The sequence below is a fragment of the Poecilia mexicana genome, unplaced genomic scaffold, assembly GCF_051168715.1.
Source record: "Poecilia mexicana isolate PSO_F unplaced genomic scaffold, ASM5116871v1 scaffold_23, whole genome shotgun sequence".
NCBI classification, from domain to species: Eukaryota; Metazoa; Chordata; class Actinopteri; order Cyprinodontiformes; family Poeciliidae; genus Poecilia; species Poecilia mexicana.
Genome location: NW_028263392.1, coordinates 15,207,683 through 15,228,309, shown reverse-complemented (window position 1 = coordinate 15,228,309; position 20,627 = coordinate 15,207,683). Strand labels below are relative to the sequence as shown.

At 38.2% G+C, this 20,627-nt stretch overlaps 1 protein-coding gene across 1 annotated transcript; it reads left to right on the top strand.

The window, feature by feature from the left end:
• The first annotated feature begins 4,885 nt into the window (after nucleotides 1-4,885).
• Nucleotides 4,886-19,566, top strand: LOC106926904 (shaker-related potassium channel tsha2). Its single transcript, XM_088003197.1, has 2 exons — nucleotides 4,886-8,315; nucleotides 13,039-19,566. Exon 1 carries the CDS (start codon nucleotides 5,502-5,504, stop codon nucleotides 6,942-6,944), a length of 1,443 nt encoding a protein of 480 aa, XP_087859323.1. The 5' UTR covers nucleotides 4,886-5,501; the 3' UTR covers nucleotides 6,945-8,315; nucleotides 13,039-19,566.
• Nucleotides 19,567-20,627: the final 1,061 nt, after the last annotated feature.

Below are 20,627 nucleotides of genomic sequence, written 5' to 3'. Positions count from 1 at the left end.
AATTTCCACGGCACACCTGACGATCACTCACGGCACACTAGTGTGCCGCGGAACAGTGGTTGAAAACCACTGGATTACTAAACAATGAGCAGAAAGCTGATTAGAAACAGGTTGCAGGTGTGAGGAGAGAGAAAGAGAAGCACTAAAGAATAACTTAACAACATAATAAACTAGAATCACGAAGGAAGGACTGAACTAAATTAAAACTGGGAATAAAGTAATATAATATAGAGAAAGTAAGGAATACAGAATAAACAAACCTCAAAGCAACACACGATCCTAACAGCTTCCTGTTTCATAATGTTTGTTGCTGCTATTAAGCTAACCTGAAAATATCTCGAACAGCGATTGAGATACCCATCCATCCATTGTCTTATCCTCTGCAGGAACACGGAGGGCTGGCAACTTTCTCCAGCAGTCATTGGGCGAGAGGCGGGGTACTTCCTGAAAAGGTCGCCAGTTCATCACATACGCACAAACTCACACCTAAGGGCAACTTTAGAGAGACCAACTGACCCAGCAGTCAGTGGCTTCAATTGGACCTTAATACCAGAAGAGATGAAGCTTTTCTAAACACAGCTGTGATAACAGGAAATCCTCCTGAAGGCCTGAATTACTGACACTGAACAGAGAAACGTTAAACTTCACAGGACAGCAGACTGAACTCAGTACACATTATACTGAAAAAATATATAATTTTTCAATAACACTTATATCCATGTTTGGTTTCTATGATAGTAAATCTATTTGTGTTGTAGATACCAGGGATCATGTATTGTGTATCAGTGTGACATAAACTGGAACTTATCAGATTATTATCCAGGGTCTCTGTGCATCTTGGTTAAGTATTTTTTTGCTACTATTTTTTTTTTTATGTTACAAGCAGATAACTTGGAAAACGTTGTGATTCCCTACTGCGATTATTGTTTCTAACAAAGTTCAGTTTGTAAATAAAAAAATAAACTATTTTTTTTTACTATAATTATTAGTGCTGTTGTTCCACAGGGTTGTGTATATTCAGCCTCTCCAGCTTTTTAACTACCATAAAGCCAGATTGATAACATAAATGTCTGCTTTATTTAGAAAAACATATCCATTGTTGCAGATTACATGCAGATGTTTTGTATCTGAATATCTTTTTATACTTATAGCATTCTCATACGCATTGGGGTGGAAACATATTTATTTAATGCAGATGCATGTTTTTATAATTGCAACAACAGAAAATATGACAAATATTACCAAGAATATTCTACAAAATTTTTATAAAAGTACCCCATGCTCTATAAAATGTGTATATGGTCCTATAAGGTCACTGCATTTTACCTAACATGGAGGAAAATTAACTAAGACTAAATATTTTAAATGGAATAAAAACAAGGGAACTAAGCAGAATAAAATGATGGGGAGATTAATGTAGAACTATGATATCCTATAAAATGTTAGAATAAGACTTATTTGTGCGTTGATTTCACATTTTATTTGTTTGATCCAAACCCTAAACCTCTGACTTTACCACAAGTTTTGTTTTCCTGGGGAAGATTCATTCAAACTAAAAAGCCTAAAAGTCTGTAGAACTTTGTCAAATTAAGTAAAAGTTATTATTTCAGATTAACAGATTTTAAAGCAGCTGCTCAAAGTAAATCTTCTTCTCTAATTTTACCTGATTTGGTTATAAAGCAGCTGATCCCAGATCAGTGTCTGTCACCAGTTTAAATGAAATGAAAACGAGGGAAACCGCTCAGCTGCTGCGGCGGCTCATTTACATTGGAGTGTGGGATTTCACCAGTGGGGAGGTGTCCCACTTTACGTCCAGTGTTCAAGTCATTCATGTCCTAATTCTATTTCACGCTAATTCAGTCTTATGTATGAAGCGTCTTCACAGCAGGAATGGGACCAGTAAGCATCTGCTCCTCACACTCCTGAATTATTGCTCAACATCTCTGTTGACGACGTTTTCTAAAGTAAATCTGAATTAAAGCAGCTTTTTATAAAACACCAAGAAAGCAGCACTTATCTTACCCTGATGAATCATGAATGAACCTTCAAATTCTGCCTAAATATTGATAAAATGTGGCTGTGGCACAGTTGAGCCTTCATCCTACATAAGATGGAGTTCTGCAGAATAAACACAACAAGCTCCTGACCATTTTTCAAACCCAACTCCTCTAAGTGACCCAGAACAGCACAGTTCAAACCTCTGGCTCTCTATCATCCATTATGGTGACAAGGATAACTTTTTCAGGCTGGGAAAGTCCTATTTGCTCTGTTTGGGCATTAAAAGGGGCAGATTTCATATTTTAATCCCAGAGGTGGGTGAAACAGTCCAGGAACAACCTGAAGACAAGGTGACTGTGTTGGAATGTTCCATGAAGTTTAAAGAGGCCAAAACTATGATAAATAACAAAAATAAAATTAATTCAGGCCTTATCTTTGGACAGAAGGAGGAATAATCAAGAGTCATGGCTCAGCTTCAGTTATTACAGCTAGAAACTAGAGATCGGGCCCAAAATCTGGGTTTGAACCTTCACAGATGCATAAAGACAGTTACAAACTCAGCCTTCTGTCACCCGAAGAACATTTCCAGGGTTAAAGGACTAATGTTGCACCAAGATCTAGAGAAACTCATCCATGCATTTATAGTTCGTCGCATTGATTACTGTGACACGTCTGCCTAAAAAAATCAATCAGATCCAAAACTCTGCTGCTGGAGTTCTGATTAAAACCAGGAAGACAGAGAACATCGGCCCAGTCTTAGAGTCCTTCCACTAGACTTTAAAATACTGTTATTAATCTATAAATCACTGAACAGCTTAGCAGCAAACTACATTATCAGCCTTCCAGACTCCTCAGGTCTGGAAGAAGCTGCATGGAGAAGCAGCATTCAGTTTCTATGCACCACAAATCTGGAACAAACTTCCAGAAAACTGCAAAACAGCTGAAACACTGAGCACCCATCTGTTTAGAGCTGCTTTTGAACCATAACAGATGGAACACAGATCAACATATTTGATGTGTATTGATGATTTTGATGAATGTTTCTCAGATTGGTGACTGTATGAAGTTTTTATGAATCTTTATTTGTATGTTTTTATGATGTATAGCACTTTGAATTGCAAAAATATGTGACACAAATAAACTTGACTTGGTGTTAAGAGTTGCCCCTTTAAGGTTTAATCCAGATGTTTATCGTTTCCCAGCAACCTAAAACATTTTCTGAGCTGCAGTCCATCAGAAAAGATGGACCAGAGTGATGTTTCACCAACATGTAGAGGGAAATGTTTCAAATGGCCAGCTGGTGTGTGTGTGAGTGTGTGTTGATGTTGCCGGCGATGAGCTCACAGGATGCTGGGAATGAGTTGGTGTGTTGCTGCAGTGGCTGCAGCCAGCTGGGGCTGGGACTTCGCCATGAGTCAAACGATTTGGGTCGCAGTAATGAGAGAGACACACGGAGAGAGGATGAGTAAGAAAGATTTTAAAGTGGATTTGGAAACAGGAAGACAGGTTGTTGCACCAAATTCCCTTGAAGTTTCCAAAAGGTATTAAGGAGCTAATAAGCAGCCGGTGCAACCAGCAATAACTCTCAGTTTTGGTTTTCCGTCTGGCTTTAACAGACTTCTGATTGGTTTTGGTTTCAGTGAAGTTTCTGCAGGTTTCACCAACTCAAATTTAAGACTTTTTAAGAGTCTAAGGATCATTCTGAATGGAATTAAAGACTTACATCTCCATAAAAGTATAAAAATACTTTTTAATTTATACATGATAGAAGCTGAGTTAGGTAGTTCACTAATTAACAAGGGTATGCTAGCAGGGAGTTAGCGGTAGCTTCAATTGTCTCGAGTCACAAAACGCAATGAAGATATGAGTGCAACTCTAACTAAAAAAAAAAACATAAAATATACAAGATCAAATAGTCCTGTCAAGACAAAATGCAAGTATTTAAGGTGAACTTACTTCTTAGTGACATTTAAGTCCTTAATTGTAGATACGCGACACCTTCAGATTTTTGTAAGGCAGCATTTAAAGCTCTAAACTCAAGAAAAGGAACTTTAAAACCAATTCCAAAATAAAATGTAGTGAATATCGAACCTGGTGATTTGACCAGACTGGTAAAAAGAGCATTAAAATAGTCATAGTAATAATGCTATTAAACAGTAGAAGGCGCCGCAACATAAAACATAAAATGTTTTATTTTATGTGACAGGAAGGAAGGAGGGAAGGAGAGAGGGAAGGAAGAAAGGAAGGAAGAAAGGAAGGAAGGAAAAGAAGCAGAAAGGCAACAAGATAGATAGATAGATAGATAGATAGATAGATAGATAGATAGATAGATAGATAGATAGATAGATAGATAGATAGATAGATAGATAGATAGATAGATAGATAGATAGATAGATAGATAGATAGAGAAGAAGGGGAGGAAAGAAGGAAACTATTTACAGTGTGATTCTGAATAAAAACTGGAAAACACTTAAAGATACTACATATTTATATTTATACATATTTATATTTATATATCCAGTAACATAAACTACACTAACACTAAGTACACCACACAGTTCAGATTAAACTCTAACATGATGCATTCAAGTCTGACAACATGTGGAAAAGTTTAAGGGGTGTAAAAACTTTTGCAGTCGCAGTATCTGTATTAAAATGAACTTGATGCAGTTTGTGTCTCTGTTCCTGCTTCTGTTTGTTTCTTCATTTATTTTCTGAATGACTCCCTCCCTCCGCCCCTCCTCGGGGTCAATCCATGGGAAAAGAAAGTTTTCCTGCAGCCCTGAGAGAAATCCAGTTATTTTCGGACAACACGTCACCGGTTTTAGTTGCAGCCCAGAAACTTCTTTCCATCATCCAGCTCGCTTTCTTCCCTCTCTCTTTCCCTCTCTCTCTCTATGAACTTGTTGCACAGCTGTGTTGTTCCCCGTTCTCACGCACGGCGCCGCACGCCCGCAGCGGCGCACACATGAGCGGGCAGCTTGAGGAAACGTCAGCAGGTTTCGGCTCGCTGCGTGACATTGCGGTGCCCGTTTTCCTTTCAGCGAACGACTCAAGGATGGACGCGTGACGCACCGAGCCACAGGTATTCATTTAGCGGGGGATCGTTGAGGATTTCTGCGGGCATTTTTTGCATGAAATCTCTTCCATTTTTGGAGGTTTATTCCTCAAGATGCATGGTTATTTTTTGGAGCGCAAACAGCGACCCATGTGATAACCTTGAACCAACAGGTTCATTACGCACGACACTTTCCGTCGGAAAATACAGTTTTTTCTCAATTGTGACTCATTTATGGTCGTGAAATCAGATTAATCTCGAGCATATGTGCTTGCATGTGTGTTTTTATTTCCTCCTCAGTGAGGGAGCGTGCACACACGTCAGCTCGGGGAGGGCAAAGCCTGCTTAAAATGCAGCGAATGTGACAGCCGAGCCCACAGTCCAGACTACAACAGCGCCTGGACGGGAAAGGTGAAGCGGGGCGGGGGCGGGGGGCACCAGCAGCATGACCGTGGTGCCCGGGGAGAACCTGGATGAGACGGTGGCACTGGCCGCGCTGTCCGCCCAGGATGTGTACGACCCGGAGCGAGCCGACAACCAGGAGTGCTGCGAGCGGGTGGTCATCAACATCTCCGGGCTGCGCTTCGAGACGCAGCTGAAGACCCTGGCCCAGTTCCCCGCCACTCTGTTGGGGGACCCGCGCAAAAGGATGCGCTTCTTCGACCCGCTCAGGAACGAGTACTTCTTTGACCGGAACCGACCCAGCTTCGATGCCATCCTGTACTACTACCAGTCCGGCGGACGGCTCCGGAGACCGGTCAATGTGCCGGTGGACATCTTCATGGAGGAGATCAAATTCTACGAGCTGGGAGAGGAGGTGATCGAGAACTTTAAGGAGGATGAAGGGTTCATCAAGGAGGAGGAGCGCCCGCTGCCGGAGAACGAGTTCCAGCGGCAGGTCTGGCTCCTGTTCGAGTACCCCGAGAGCTCCGGACCCGCTCGGGGCATCGCCATCGTCTCCGTGCTGGTCATCCTCATCTCCATCGTTATCTTCTGCTTGGAGACCTTACCCGAGTTTAGGGAGGAGGCCCGGATCTTCGAGGGGATGATCCCGACAAACGGCACCGCGGGCGCAGAGCCGCCGAACCCGTTCACGGACCCGTTCTTCATCGTGGAGACGCTCTGCATCATCTGGTTCTCCTTCGAGCTGCTGGTCCGGTTCCTCGCCTGCCCCAGCAAGCCCGCCTTCTTCAAGAACATCATGAACACTATCGACATCGTGGCCATCATGCCCTACTTCATCACGCTGGGGCTGGAGCTGGCGGAGCACCAGGGCAACGGCCAGCAGGCCATGTCGCTGGCCATCCTGAGGGTCATCCGCCTGGTCCGGGTCTTCCGGATCTTCAAGCTCTCACGCCACTCCAAAGGGCTGCAGATCCTGGGGAAGACGCTGCAGGCCAGCATGCGGGAGCTGGGCCTCCTCATCTTCTTCCTCTTTATCGGGGTCATCCTCTTCTCCAGCGCCGTGTACTTCGCGGAAACCGACGACCCGGAGTCGGGCTTCAGCAGCATCCCGGACGCCTTCTGGTGGGCCGTGGTTTCCATGACAACGGTAGGCTACGGCGACATGTGTCCGGTGACCATCGGTGGGAAGATCGTGGGCTCCCTGTGCGCCATCGCCGGGGTCCTGACCATCGCGCTTCCGGTTCCGGTCATCGTCTCCAACTTCAACTACTTCTACCACCGGGAGACCGAGCACGAGGAGCAGTTCCAGTACACGCACGTGACCTGCGGGCAGCAGCAGGCTCCGTTCGGCGAGTTCAAGCGGAGCGACAGCCGGCCGTCGCTGTCCAAGTCCGACTACCCGGACAGCGAGGATGCGGACTCCGTCAAGTACACGAACTGCAGCCCGCACAAGGCGTACGGCGGGAAGCTGACGGACGTCTGAGGCTCCTTGTTTCCGCCAGCAAGGGGAATGTTTTCAGTTGGATCCCCTCTCCACTCCCGACACGGTCTTCCATCCAGCAGGACAACTGTTCAGCCTCTGTAGCACTTTACTGTCATTAGTGAGCAGCTTTAAGGTTTACATTCTTCTGACACGGGACCAAATTAAAACTCAGTTTAAAACTTTAAAAAAAAAAGCCTGCGAGACCACACGCAGGGTTGGGGGGAACACAAAATAAGAAAACCCTCATTGAATTAAACACAACGAATCTGGCGTAAAGCTTTTTCCAATACAACATCGCCATCGTGTGGTCAAAGCGGCTCACTGCGCCGCCGTGGCAGATGCAGTTTCCATGGCAACCTTCCAGACTTTTCTGTTGTTGTCTGGTGCAGGAGCAAAAAGTGAGGAGGCTCCAAACCACCATGTTGTGGAAGCATCCATGTTGTTAAAAAACCCACACACAAACTGAGACGCTCAGCAGATAATTACTAACGACAAGTTAAAAAATATAATTAAATACAGTAAAAATATTAGGATTATAAGTTTCAGCAGCAATTTAATACACTAAGTTCATTTTTAGATGTTTTAGAGCTCAACCTTGTCTATCGTGGATATAAATATGTTAAAAAAGATAATTTAAAGAAAAATATATAGAGTAAGCAATCAAAATGAAAAATCAAGAATTAACAGAAAATACTAAATTAAATTCATGCTTTATAGTTGTACAGTAGCACAAAAAAGGTTAAAATAGAAACATAAATTGTAATACGTGAATTAAATTTTTTTTTTATTTATTTTAGGGGATTTTAAGATAAAATGCAAATCAAGAACTAGTTTAAACTATTAAATTTAATATATTTAAATGAGTTCAAGTCTGAAAAGCTATCAAACTTTTCAACAAATCATTGCACTGCTAAATATTTTTGGTCCAAAAATAATAAGGAATAATAATTCAGTTTCAATGCACAAAAGAAAACAAGAATGAATGAAGAAAATAGGAAAGAAAACATCACAGGATTTTCCTTTAACTGAGTTTAGAAATAATAATAAAAAAATCCCTAACTCAAATAGTTGTTCAAAAAGTATTTAAAATAAAAAGATCAGTCCCTTGCTTTCATAGAGATCCCTGCGGTTCTGACCCATACCTGATCCGAGCTGAAGGCCCCTCAGTGTTGGAGCTTCCTGGTCCTGCAGCACCTGGACTCACCTGGACGGCGGGCGGAGCAGATGGAGCTGCTGGAGACAAAAACAGAGGATTTTTAACAAGCTGACGGAGTAAAAACCTTCACTGGAGTTTATCAGACTGATGGATGTTTGGAGGAAAAGTCCGACAGGTCTTCAGCTCAGACCAACGTTCAGTTCTGGTCCCACAAGGTGAGCCATCAAACTTTCTGTTACTTCCTGTCTGACCAACATGTTGCACAAAACATTTTAATCAGTAAGCACATTTAGTCAAAGATTTAGTTAAGAAATCCAGATTCAGTTCCTTCATTTGGCCAGTTGGGGGCAGTCCAAATTCATTTTGATCAGTTTATTTTAGTTCCTCCTGTTGTGTGAAGACAAAATGCAAACTTTTTCCATTATGATTGTTTCTTTGAATAAAGTAAAATTAAAACACAGAGAAAATAGAAGTTAAATCTGATATTGAGCAAGTTTCAAAGAGCCGTTTTAGGAGGGAAACAAAAACACAACTCCAGTCTAAAACATTAAGATCTAGCATAGAAATACTTCAAAATAAAGCAAAGCCACCACAGTTGGCTAGAGATTCGGAAGAAGCACAAATGAAGTTTGACACTCCAGTAAATCCATTAAAACATGAGAAAACAAGCCAGTAACGAACCAAATATAGAGCAGGATAATATTAACTGTTTATATGATGTTTTATTCACAGCTGAAAAAAGATTCATAGAACTGCATTCAGATTTAAAACCTGGACAAACAGAAACCTTCAAAGCTCCTGCTGATTGTTGTTGTACTACTGTCGGCCTGCAGGTGGCAGCAGAGGCTCTCAGCAGAGTTTTTTATTCTGTTTCAATGTGAACACTTTTTAAAGCCTTTTCACGCCTCTATATAACTTAGAATAATTTTCCAGAAACATCAGAAGACCTTAACAATGCAATGTAATAACATTATTCACACTAAACAGTGAAGTTGTTGCAGGATTTATTATTCCGTGCTGTGACGTCTGTCCCTGTATCTGACCTCTCGGCTCATTAAAAGTCATGCAGAAGTTTCAGAAGTTGGATCTGAATCTGCAGGATGATGGGAGGAAACAGGAGCCGATCAGGTGGAAGATCTCAGGCTCAAGTTAGACGGAGAGGAAATGAGGAAAAGGAGTAAAAGTGACAAAGACAGAAAGAAAAGGAGGACATCAGTCGGTCATGTTACGTAACGCAGCGTCTCCGTCCTGACAGCTGCAGACATGACAGCTCCAAGAAATATTAAACTAACTGCTTCCACCTGGAGGGATTACTGCAAACTTCTTCCTCATGTGAGCCAGAGCAGGCCGCTCTGCTCTGACAGGTGTCGTTAGTGTCCGTGTCCCCGCTGTCCCAAAGCCTCAAGGTCTCACCTGAAAAACCTCATGGAGTCCAGAGGAGACGATGCAGAGACAGACAAACACACGTCTCCACCTCCAGCTGATAGAATTCACCATCAGAAGCTTCTAAACCTGATTTCTACTGGAGCAAAATAAATACTTTTGTAAATAGATTCAGAAAAATCCCAACAGGGTTGATTCTGGTCTGGATCACATTATGAAGCAAATGTCTCATTAAAAAGCACAAATTAAACGGAAGAAAGCAACTGAAATCAACTGTTTAGTCCTAAATATAAAGCAAACAGGGAAAAATTAGGAGAAACTAAAAAGTTCCAATAAAAAATTCAGAAGAATATCACATAAATATCCTGTATCAGGAAAAATAAAACCAAAAGACCAGAAAAAAGGAAGAAATGGCAGCAATTTAAAATAATAAAAACAGCTGAAATAAGAATCATTAAATTTATTGTAAAACACAAGAAAATTATTTAATTAAACAGAACTTAATTAATAAGCATTACACTGGTAAAATAAAACTAAAATGAATATAACAAAGAATTAGAAACATGAAGATATTAAAATAAATTTCCTTTGGCTTTACAATTTTTTTTAATTCAACAATTTGAAATAGAGATCTAAAATATGGGGCAAAAACATTAACTGTTATTTATTTAATATAATTTACAGGAAAAACATTACAATAGTAAAATACAACTAAAAACAATCTAATTAAGTAATTTTTTTATAAATAAAACATTATTTGAAAACATTTTCTTTAGGATTTACCAAAAGCGGATTTTTTTAAAGCTGCATTTTTCTCAAGAACAGAAAAAAAATTATGAAAATTATTTAATGAAGTAAAAATTAATTATCATTAAAATGTTTTTTAAAAGTGTTAAAACAGAGATATAAAGTACTATTAAAATATTCAAAATTATTTAATGAAATATAATAAGAAATAATAGCAAATTTAAAAGAAAAATAACTTCTTAAATAATTTTTATTTGTTTTATGAAAAGAAAAAGCAACCATTTTTCTCAAGATCCTGAAAGCTTTCTTTGTAGCTGCTTTATTGCAGAACATTTACTTTTAAATAATGATGGTGCAAAGAAAAGCAGAGAAAAAATCTGTATTTTTATCACTTTTTAAAAAGGTTTTGAAAGACAAATCATAACAGTGAAATAAAACCAAATTGATCAAAAATCATTTTTCTTAATTTGTAAGAAAGTTCAAACTTTTATCCACTTTTAAGCTGCTAAAAATGTGATTTGTTCCAGTTTTTATTATAAACATTAAATAACTTTATCTTAACAAATGTATCACAAAAATAGACTATCTGGACAAATTGCTGCTTTATAAACTGTATACGTAACATCATTGCAATTTAAATGTTAATGATTATTTATTTCATATTTTAACTAAGCAAATTACAATGTTTGCTTAGATATCTATTAATCTATTTAAGGAAAAAAACAAAAGAAATGCAAAACGGTGCTCAACTTTCTGTGCATCACCAAATTGTTTCAGTTTTCAGTCAAATTAAACTTTTCGTCGTCGTTTTTTCCTGCTGAGCCTCATGGATTTATTCCAGAATAATTCAGAGTAAAATCAGAGAGCAGAGCGTTCAGCCTGTGTTTCATTCAGCCGCTGTTATTTAAAGGAGGCTTGATGAATTACAAACACGCAGGCTTAAACTGTCTGAGCAGCTGCTTAGCAACAGGATCACAATAACATGTTGTTTACATAAGCAGCTCCTGCAGGTACAGACTGAGTGCAGCGCCTCCTGCTGGCTGAAAAGTTTAGCGTTTTCTTTTTTACACCATGAATAAAATAAAAATTTAATGGAAATCAGAGGCAGGGGTCCATTTCCTGGTTTAGACAAATGATAGAATTCTATTCGTTGTCTATCTCCATGGCGACAGTGGAAGATACAACCTGATCGGGTGGCTTTCAATGCTACTTTCACCATGTTGTTTTGCTGTAGCGACGAGAAAAGACTCTTTGAAAGAATCAATTAAAGGTCTTTATGAATCGATCAAAGAAAAATCGATTGAAATTGATTAGGAAATATTTTTAAAGATGGCCGACAAGAACTGGGTGAATCTGAGCAACACGTTGGAGTACGGCAGAGAGGCAACAAAGCTTGAGGGATGGAGGGATGAAGATTTAAACAGGACAGGAGAAGACAGAATGAATGAAAAGATTAAATAAAAGTCTAAAATTAACAATTAAAGAAGAAATGGGAACAAATAACCAAAAATTCAACAAAAAAAGGAAAACCAAAAAATAGCAGCACAAATAAGGAGGGAACAGAGGTAAGACAGGAGGGAGGAAGGAGAAATGGTGGAAAGGAAGGAGGGAAAGACACAATGGAGGAAGAAAGAAAGAATAAAGGAAAGGAAGAAAAGAACATAATGGAGGAGAGAAGGAAGGAAAGAAAGAAAGGAAGACGGTTAAGGATTTAAGAGGAAAACTTTGAGGCATTAAGGACATAAAGAAGCATCAATAAAGGGAGGAGTGTGAATGTTGGTAAAACCTCAAAAATATCCACAATGACCAGAATATGAGGAGAAAATCTCCAAACGGTGACACATCTGTGAGGCTCGTTGCGCTGCAGCGTGAGTGAGAATCAGTATCAATATGTGATTTGATGTAATGAGGAGAATCAATTCATCAGCTTCAGCTCAGATCGGCTGGATTCTTAGAGGAAAAGCTGCATGTCAGATCATGAGTCATTTCCCAGGGTAAATTTTTAATCAGTGAGTGAATTCAATAATTCAGCAGTTTGAGACGACAGTTTAAGGGTCGACCCAATCAGGTTTTTCTGAATGTGAGAACAGGAAGTGAATTTTTCACTATTCCTCAGGTTATGACTGGATGTGGTGAGGAACTCAGACTTTTCTAAACTCTTTTCAGAAATCAACACCGTAATCGTTTGACTTCTGTGCACCATAATGTTATTACATTTGAGGAGTTCTGAGTTTTTTTTTTTAATCTTAAATACAAAATAGTTTTGTACAGTTTTGGTTTAGTTACTGCTCTAAATATGTTGGTGCCTTTTTTGAGTCTGTACTCTCCAGTTTATGACTAATCGATTACTAAATAAGTTGACGATTATTTTAAGAATCGATTAATCACGATTAATCCAGTTAGTAGTATCAGCTCTGCTGCTTCTCTTACCAATAACTGATATTTCCTGATATCATATGTTATATTTTCTTAGTTTCAACACCTTGTACAAGCTTTGACTGTTCATGCTAATTTATTGTGTATCACTGCATAAAAACTAATTTATTTCATTTTTGAGTTGTTTTGTTTATTATTATTAAAATGTGTTTTTTTCTCCTGATAGAAATGTTTTAGTCAATTGCCACCAAGAACTTTTTTTGAAAGTGTTGTATTTTGAGAAGTTTAAAGTCCAAGTTGCAAAAACATAACTAAGAAAGTTGCTATGGAGACGTAGCAACCTTCAAATCTGCCTCATTTTGCTGCAGTTCTAATAAGATAAAATATTTGCAATTCTTTCATTAAATGATTCTCTTTCTTCCTCTTTTTCAGGGAAAGATTGATGAACCTCACTAACCCACTCCAGCTGCCACCATCCTCCTCATCCTCTCCTGCTTCCCTCCTCTGCTGAAGAAAAAAACAACAAAGCTTGGATTAAAAACAAAGACAAAACTTCACGGGAAACTCGGCTTACTCGGATTTTTACAGAGCACAGACTCTGAGGTACGACTCAAACGTTACTTGAATCATCAGCTTCGTCCTGCGTATACTTAGATGTTGTTTGGGAGGTTTCTCCTGTTGCTGTAGAGAACAAGAACTTGTTGTTGCTATCTGTATGTCGCATATCATATCCAAACCAAATCACGTTACTGCATGCTTGGAAAGTAGAGCATGCGAACAGAAGAAATGTGGGAACAACAACAGCTCGCAGATATGGAGACGTTATCCTGTCAGACAGATAACTTTAGTTTTTTAAAGTATCATACTGTATATGTTTTATACCAGGAGGTTGGCATGGTGAATTATTTTGTAGATTTTTAACATGTTTTTTTTTTTTGCCTTGGTGAAAACAAAGCAGCTCCAGCAGGCAGCTCTGATGAACATGTCTGCACCAGTGGGAGGAAAAATGGGGGTAAAAGTGTGAAAATGCATTAAATCCAGACATCCGATTATATCTGAATGTTCCTGTTTGGATCTCTGATCAGAATGCTGTATACCTGATTTATCACTACCTCAGTGTCAACTCACTGAAAACAGAAGCTTTAACACCTGAAGGACTGATTATTATCACCAACACCGCTCAAGTTATCTGAAATGTTCTCAATTTAATCTCTAAAATATACAAAGAACTAAACTATAAAGATGTTTTCACCTTGATATCAGGTAGAAAAGCACATTTAGAGAAACTAAATGAGCCTCAGATGTCCAGCCTGAGTGAGAAAAGCAGCTTTTTTGCACATTGTTTTGTTTGATTTTGCATTTTCTGTTAGCTTAAAAGCCAATAAGGTTCTGCAGAGTGGCTCTGACTGTCTTAAACATTTAACAAGAAATCAGTCCAGCACAAATTTGAATTTGAAATATATCTGAAATTTGGGGAAATAAACAAACTGGGGAATTGTCGCACAATTGCAATATTGGTCAAATTTGTTTGGATGAGCTGCAGGTGGAAACAAACCCCCAAGATGGCCGTGTTTTTCTTTGTGGTTAATTTTAGCTTCTTAACTTTTATTTCAAAATATTTGAGGTTTAAAAATATAAAAACAAAACGACTGACAGATTTATGTGTCAGTCATAAATGTTAACTATTTTCGGTTTCCCTCTGGAAAGAAGCTGGAGAAAATAAATAAAAATTAATTTGAGAAATATTGGATCTAAAATGCTGGGAGAATTTTAAGCTTTTGTAAATTGAATCACTGTTTCTCAGTATAATACTGAAAATCAGATTGTTACCAGGGATTGGATGTCACTGTTAACCCATCACAGTGATGCCAACATTTTGTTTTGGGTAAAAAGCCCATCCAGAAACTGTTGACACTCAAGAATCACAGAGTTACTAAATTTTGACGTTGCTGATTTACATCAGTGTATCATCAGCGTAGAAGATGTTCTGGTTTTACAAAATCAACATTAAGGGTTCCTATTTTAAAGAGCTTTGGATATCGCATCACATGAGGAGTTGCTATGGTAACTTTAACACAGAATGACGTCCATACTTTGACATCAAAGATAGGCTACACCATGGGGGGTCCTTGCAGGTTGTTGGAAATCTACTGGGATTTATTAAGAAACACTTTCACAGTTAAAATGTTATTATCATATTGGTAACATATTTCTGAAGTTGGGCATCTGAAACAGGGCGGGCCATGACGGTCTCATGCTGTGACCCAATCATGGCCGTACACAGCTCAGTTGTGTTAGCTTGTGGTGCCAACATGAGCATATGTGGTAAAATCAATGTGGAACAATCCTGCTGAACATGAGTGGTTCTGATCATCGTCTTGATGAGGTCTTTGGGATGTAGTGTGAAGCATTACCTATGTCAGGGTGTTTTAAGCGTGTACAAACTTTTACTGCAAGGCTGTGATGGCTTGTTGTCGTGACGTCAGTGTATCCTTGAAGCCCAAACATGGCTTGGCTATTGTCACGTGAAACAGAACTGGCAACAATGGCTTCATGCGAGGCTACATCCAAAATTACGGCGATGTAAAGATGGCGGAGAAGTGTGAATGGGAATCTGAGAAAGTTGTGCAAAGTCAGCCCAGGATGTGTAGCAATCATCAAGGTTTCCCCCAGAAAGCTTGGTAAGCCTGGTGGTTGTGGTGCTCGGCAGTCATAGTCAAGTTAGGCTGACAAGATAATGAAGAGCAAATTAAGGTCTTGGTCCAGAGCAAAGTAACCCTAAGGGAAGTGAACCAGCATCCAAACACGTTTAGATGCTGATTAATATCAAGGTCTGGTTGAAAAGTTGTTGGGATGATCAAATGGCTTTCCATATTTTCTAAATTTGAGTTGTAGGAACGATAATTATACAACCATAAAAGTTACCCAAAGACAGCAGCTTCCCTCCAGAGAATCAAACATCGTACAGAAAAATTTTAAACTTTATCAGATCTTTTTCTGTCAAAAATCTGAGCAATTGTCATGCAAAGTTTCAAAGCTGTGCAGAAATGTTATCACAAAGTTTTAATGGTAAATGTAGATTTATGTTAGCATGTTGTCTTCAGTTCTGGATGTAGGAATAGCGCCACCTGCAGCTCATCAGCGCAACTTTTCAAACTGCTAAAATCAAACAAATTCAGGAGCTTCTTATATAAACAGCTCTGGAAAAAATTAAGAGACCACTTAAAATTATCAGTTTCTCTGATTTTACTCTTTATAGGTCTATATCTGAATAAAATGAACATTGTTCTTTTTTTCTATGAACTACTGACAGCATGTCTCTGAAATTCCAAGCACAAATTTAGTATTTATTTGCAGAAAATGAGAAACGGTCAAAATAATTAAAAAGATGCAGTGCTTTCAGACCTAAAATACTGCAAAGAAAACAAGTTAATATTCATTTATAAACAAGAATACTAATGTTTTAACTCAGAAAGAGATCTAAATCAGTATTTGGTTGAACAACCAGCAGGTTTTGAGTGGGCTCTTCATTTTTCCAGAGCTGGATATTTGCTGAACTTTCTGGATTCATTTGGACTGAAAGGCAGGTGCTGTGGGCTGAGACAGCAGACTGAACCCAAGCTCTCACTCTCGTGTTGAAGGTTTGGTGTATCGACAAACCTGCGTCACTGCAGCCCACATAAACACAGAAGTTCATCCACTCTGCAGCGTTCGCCGGCCGTCACTGCTTTTCTGATGCATGAAAACAGCTGAGGGACATTTCAGTTGGACCGAAGCTCTGATGAGCTCTGACTGATGATTAATGTGTTCTGCATTAAAAATGCGATGCTGCCCCTGCGCGTGCGGCAGCGTATCAATAATGACAGACAGCCGTGGTCGAACTGTTCATCCTGTTTCGTTTTTCAGCTGAAAACTTCAGGTTCATCACCGAGTCATTCTCATCCTCCAACAGGAAGAAGCAATAGATTCCTGCAATGTGGGAACTTTGAAGTGGAAGGAGTGTTTGCAAAACGCGTTACTATGATTTCTTCAGTTTTCTTTTTAATTCCATTTGTTGATGTTTATTTTTGTGATCTATTTTTGATAAAAATAAATCCTTAATTCTGATAAATCTCCATGTGTTTCACATGACAACACATGAATTTTCTGTTTTTTGTGTTTCATTTGATGTTTTAATGAGTACGGCTGGATTTAAAATGGTTTCAGATTCGTTCGTTCTGCGGTTAGAAGAGTTTCACATTTGGCTGAAAACAAGGCAGAGAAATAGAAAGTAATTTATTCCCTTTAAAGGGAAAACTTCTTTTCACTAACTATTAAAAACTTTAAAATATTATAATTATGAAAGAAATTTTAACTGAACCAACACAAGAGATTACATTAAGTCATTTCAATGCAATAAATCAGCTCTTTTTCTCTAATTACATAGACTAACTGGAGAAAATGGTCACCTTTTACCTCTATGCGATTTAGTTTTTAAATTATCTGCTCAAAACTACTTAGAATAGTTTTGGAAATAGAAAATCTATAAAAATCAACCAGGTTTTTATAAATGTGGAAAAGAAACTGCCCTCTAGACCCTTTACCATAAACTACCACCAAGAATTTGCGACTATTTTACATTTCTGAAGAGGAATCCTGGTTTTAATTCAGCCACAATGCAACAGGCAGGAGTTTATTTAATACCTAAAACGTTTTTAAACATTTTAGCTCCACCAAACTTTTAAACCACATTGAATTTGACATCTCAGTTTCACAGGTTAACTTTTTTTAAATCAATGTCCATGAAGGCAATTTTAATGTGTAAATCATTTAATTAACAATCTAGTAAAAATCTTTATATGAAGCAGAACTGAAATTAAAAAAGGGTTTAAAGTGCTTCAATGAGCTGAAATTGAACCTTAAAAGCATTCCAAAATAAGATAAATTAATGAAATAGATAAAAATTAAATTATAAGAAGAAATATTTTATGGGTTAAGCATCTCAAATTTAACATTTAATTTAAGAATGAATATTTAATTGGTATATTGGTAATGACTTTCAGACGGTTTAGGGCTTAAATTGATGAAAAAGTTTTCAATTGTTCTTTTCAGTTTCCCTCCTCATCTGTGCTACATCTACTCTGATTATCTGACTAGCATAGCTTAGCCTATCCTAGCCTATCCTAACCTAGCCTATCCTAGCCTAGCCTCGCCTAGCCTAGCCTATCCTAGCCTAGCCTCGCCTAGCCTAGCCTAGCCTATCCTAGCCTAGTCTTGCCTAGCCTAGCCTGGCCTGTCACATGTAGGAATATCTGAACCATTCTGAGGCAGACTTCCACCATCTCTGACTGGTTTAGACCATAAAATGAATCTGGTTTGTGTTTGTTCATATATCGGTGAATTTTTTTTTTGCCTTTCGATGACTGATCGCAGCGGTGCAACCTCCGATTTTTTAGCCACAACTTTGAGAAATTAGGTTGCATCTCTGACAAAACTGGTTGCAGTCTAGAGCCTTGGCAGTATATAAACTGACATTATGTCAGAATCTTAACTGATTGCCTGTTTAGTCTGCAGAGTATTTTACCAAAGTGTTGAGGATCATCAACATGTTTTCTGGTAAATGTCACAAAGGCTTCAAAGGAGGGCAATTACTTTTACCACATGGTCATGTTGGTCTGGATAGCATTTTCTCTTAAATAGGTAATAATTTTGCAATAATATCCCTTATTTACTCTATCCATTTTATCAAAACGGCATTTTATTTAAAATGAAGCTTAACCTCTGGATATAGAAATGCTCTGGTTTATTAAATGTAAAGAAAAATATGTTGAAGCAACCATAAAATTCAAGCATGAATGTTGAAACCAACATATCAGATGTAATTTAATTCACATTTACTGCGTCAGATATTGCTTGATGGGACTTTGGTGCATCCAATGCAAAATGGACGATTTTAAACTTCTTATTTAAACTGAACTGCTCATTAAGTGGCCATTAATGCATAAGGTAAGTTAGGTTTGTGAGTTTATTGTGTGGTTATGTAAAAACTCCCCTGATAAGAAACCAGCAGTGCTCCATATGCAATAACATAATGAAAATATCATCAGTAAATTTGTCTGGTTGTTTCTAACTGTGCATAAAACCTTTTTAGTGCCTTAATCAGAATCTGTTATGGGTTTTTTTAATTTATCTCAAGTACTATAAATAAAAAAAGTGCATCATGTTAGCACTACAGTGATGCAACCAACTGGTTGAACATAGAAAAAATTTATCATCGATAAATGTTTGAATGTACAGTATTCAGTCTTCCTGTGTGACAAAGTAAAGAAAAATTAACCACAAATACTTCAGAACTTCACAGAGAAAATGACAGCTTAGGATGATTTTCAGGATATCTGATGATTCTAATTAAACGTAACTTTTTATGTTTAATCGATCTGAATAAAAAAAGAAATAAAAACTGCCCATATGTTGGTTTTTAACAACAATGTTCTATCTAAATGTTAGACCCATGCAGGCATGAGTGTAACAACTTCAGTGTATTTTCATGTATTTAATGATGTTCTCATGCTTCGGTCCAATTAATGCAACAGAAAAAAATCGTACATATTAATATACATAACATATAACCTGTCTGCGAAATCTCAAATTGCGTCCTCTGTGTTTTGCTCTAATTATAGATGATATTTTTGTTAACCTGAGTGTCTGTGTATGTTTCTGTATGACAGCTATAATATTAAAAGAAAAACGGAGCGTTTCAAAAATGTAATAAATGTAAACGGCTTCAAACAAACTGTATTATGCACAACAGAGTCATTCTGAATCCTAGTTGTGACTATGTTCAATGTGGCCTTTACTTTCTCTTTCATGTAATGCAATGTTGTAAATGATTTGTATAATATGATGTTTATCAAAGTTACCAAGGCTTTATGTTTTTAAAAAATATGTTTAATAAATAAAACAACTGTGATAAATTGTAAAGCATCTAAGAGTTTATTCTCACTAAACAGTTTCCTAAAGTGCCTTCAGTGTTTTTTAATTTTGTAACTTTACAAGTTAATTGTGTAAAATGCTAAATTTAGCTTAAAAAGTACAAAGTATCATGTAGTAATGCAATTACATCATATGTTGCAATATCACATCCGTTATTATCCATTAGCCTGTAAGCTATTGGTCCTACTTAGCACCTTTTATTACGTGCTACCTTACAAACTATAAGTACCACCTGTTAGCTTGTTAGTACCCATTTGCTTTATTTTTTATCATGTTACCTTGCTAATTATTACTGTTAGCTCGTTAGCAATTAGTGACATGTAGAACCTGCTAGCTCGTTGCCAATTAGTGGCATGTAGCACCTGCTAGCTCGTTACCAATTAGTGACATGTAGCACCTGCTAGCTCGTTACCAATTAGTGGCATGTAGCACCTGCTAGCTCGTTACCAATTAGTGGCATGTAGCACCTGCTAGCTCGCTACCAATTAGTGGCATGTAGCACCTGCTAGCTCGTTACCAATTAGTGACATGTAGCACCTGTTTGCCCGCACTAGCTTAGAAGCTACTTACACCACTTAACACTTCTTAAGATCGTCTATCTGGTTAGCTTTTTAGAGCCATCTTCTTCATGTTAACACTCATTACCATGCTAACTATTGGTGCTAAGTAGCACTTTTTATCATGTTCTACTTCAGTAATTATTAGTGCTACCTAGTACCTGATAGCATCTGTTAGCTTGTTAGTTAATAGTAACATAGCACCTGTTACCACTCATTAGCTTATTAATTATTGGTAACATTTTGTATAATGTGCTACTTTGCTAATTTTTAGTGACACCTAGCACTTGTTAGCGTCTGTTAGCTTGTTAGGTAATAGTAACATTTAGCACCTGCTAGCACCATTAGTTTATTATCTCTTGGTGCTATGTAGCACTGTTTTATCATGGGTTGCCATGTTAGTTTTTAGATCCACTTAGCATCTGTTAGCTTAACAATTAGTGACATGTAGCACCTATTTTCCCCCTCTAGATTATTAGCTGCTTAAGCCGC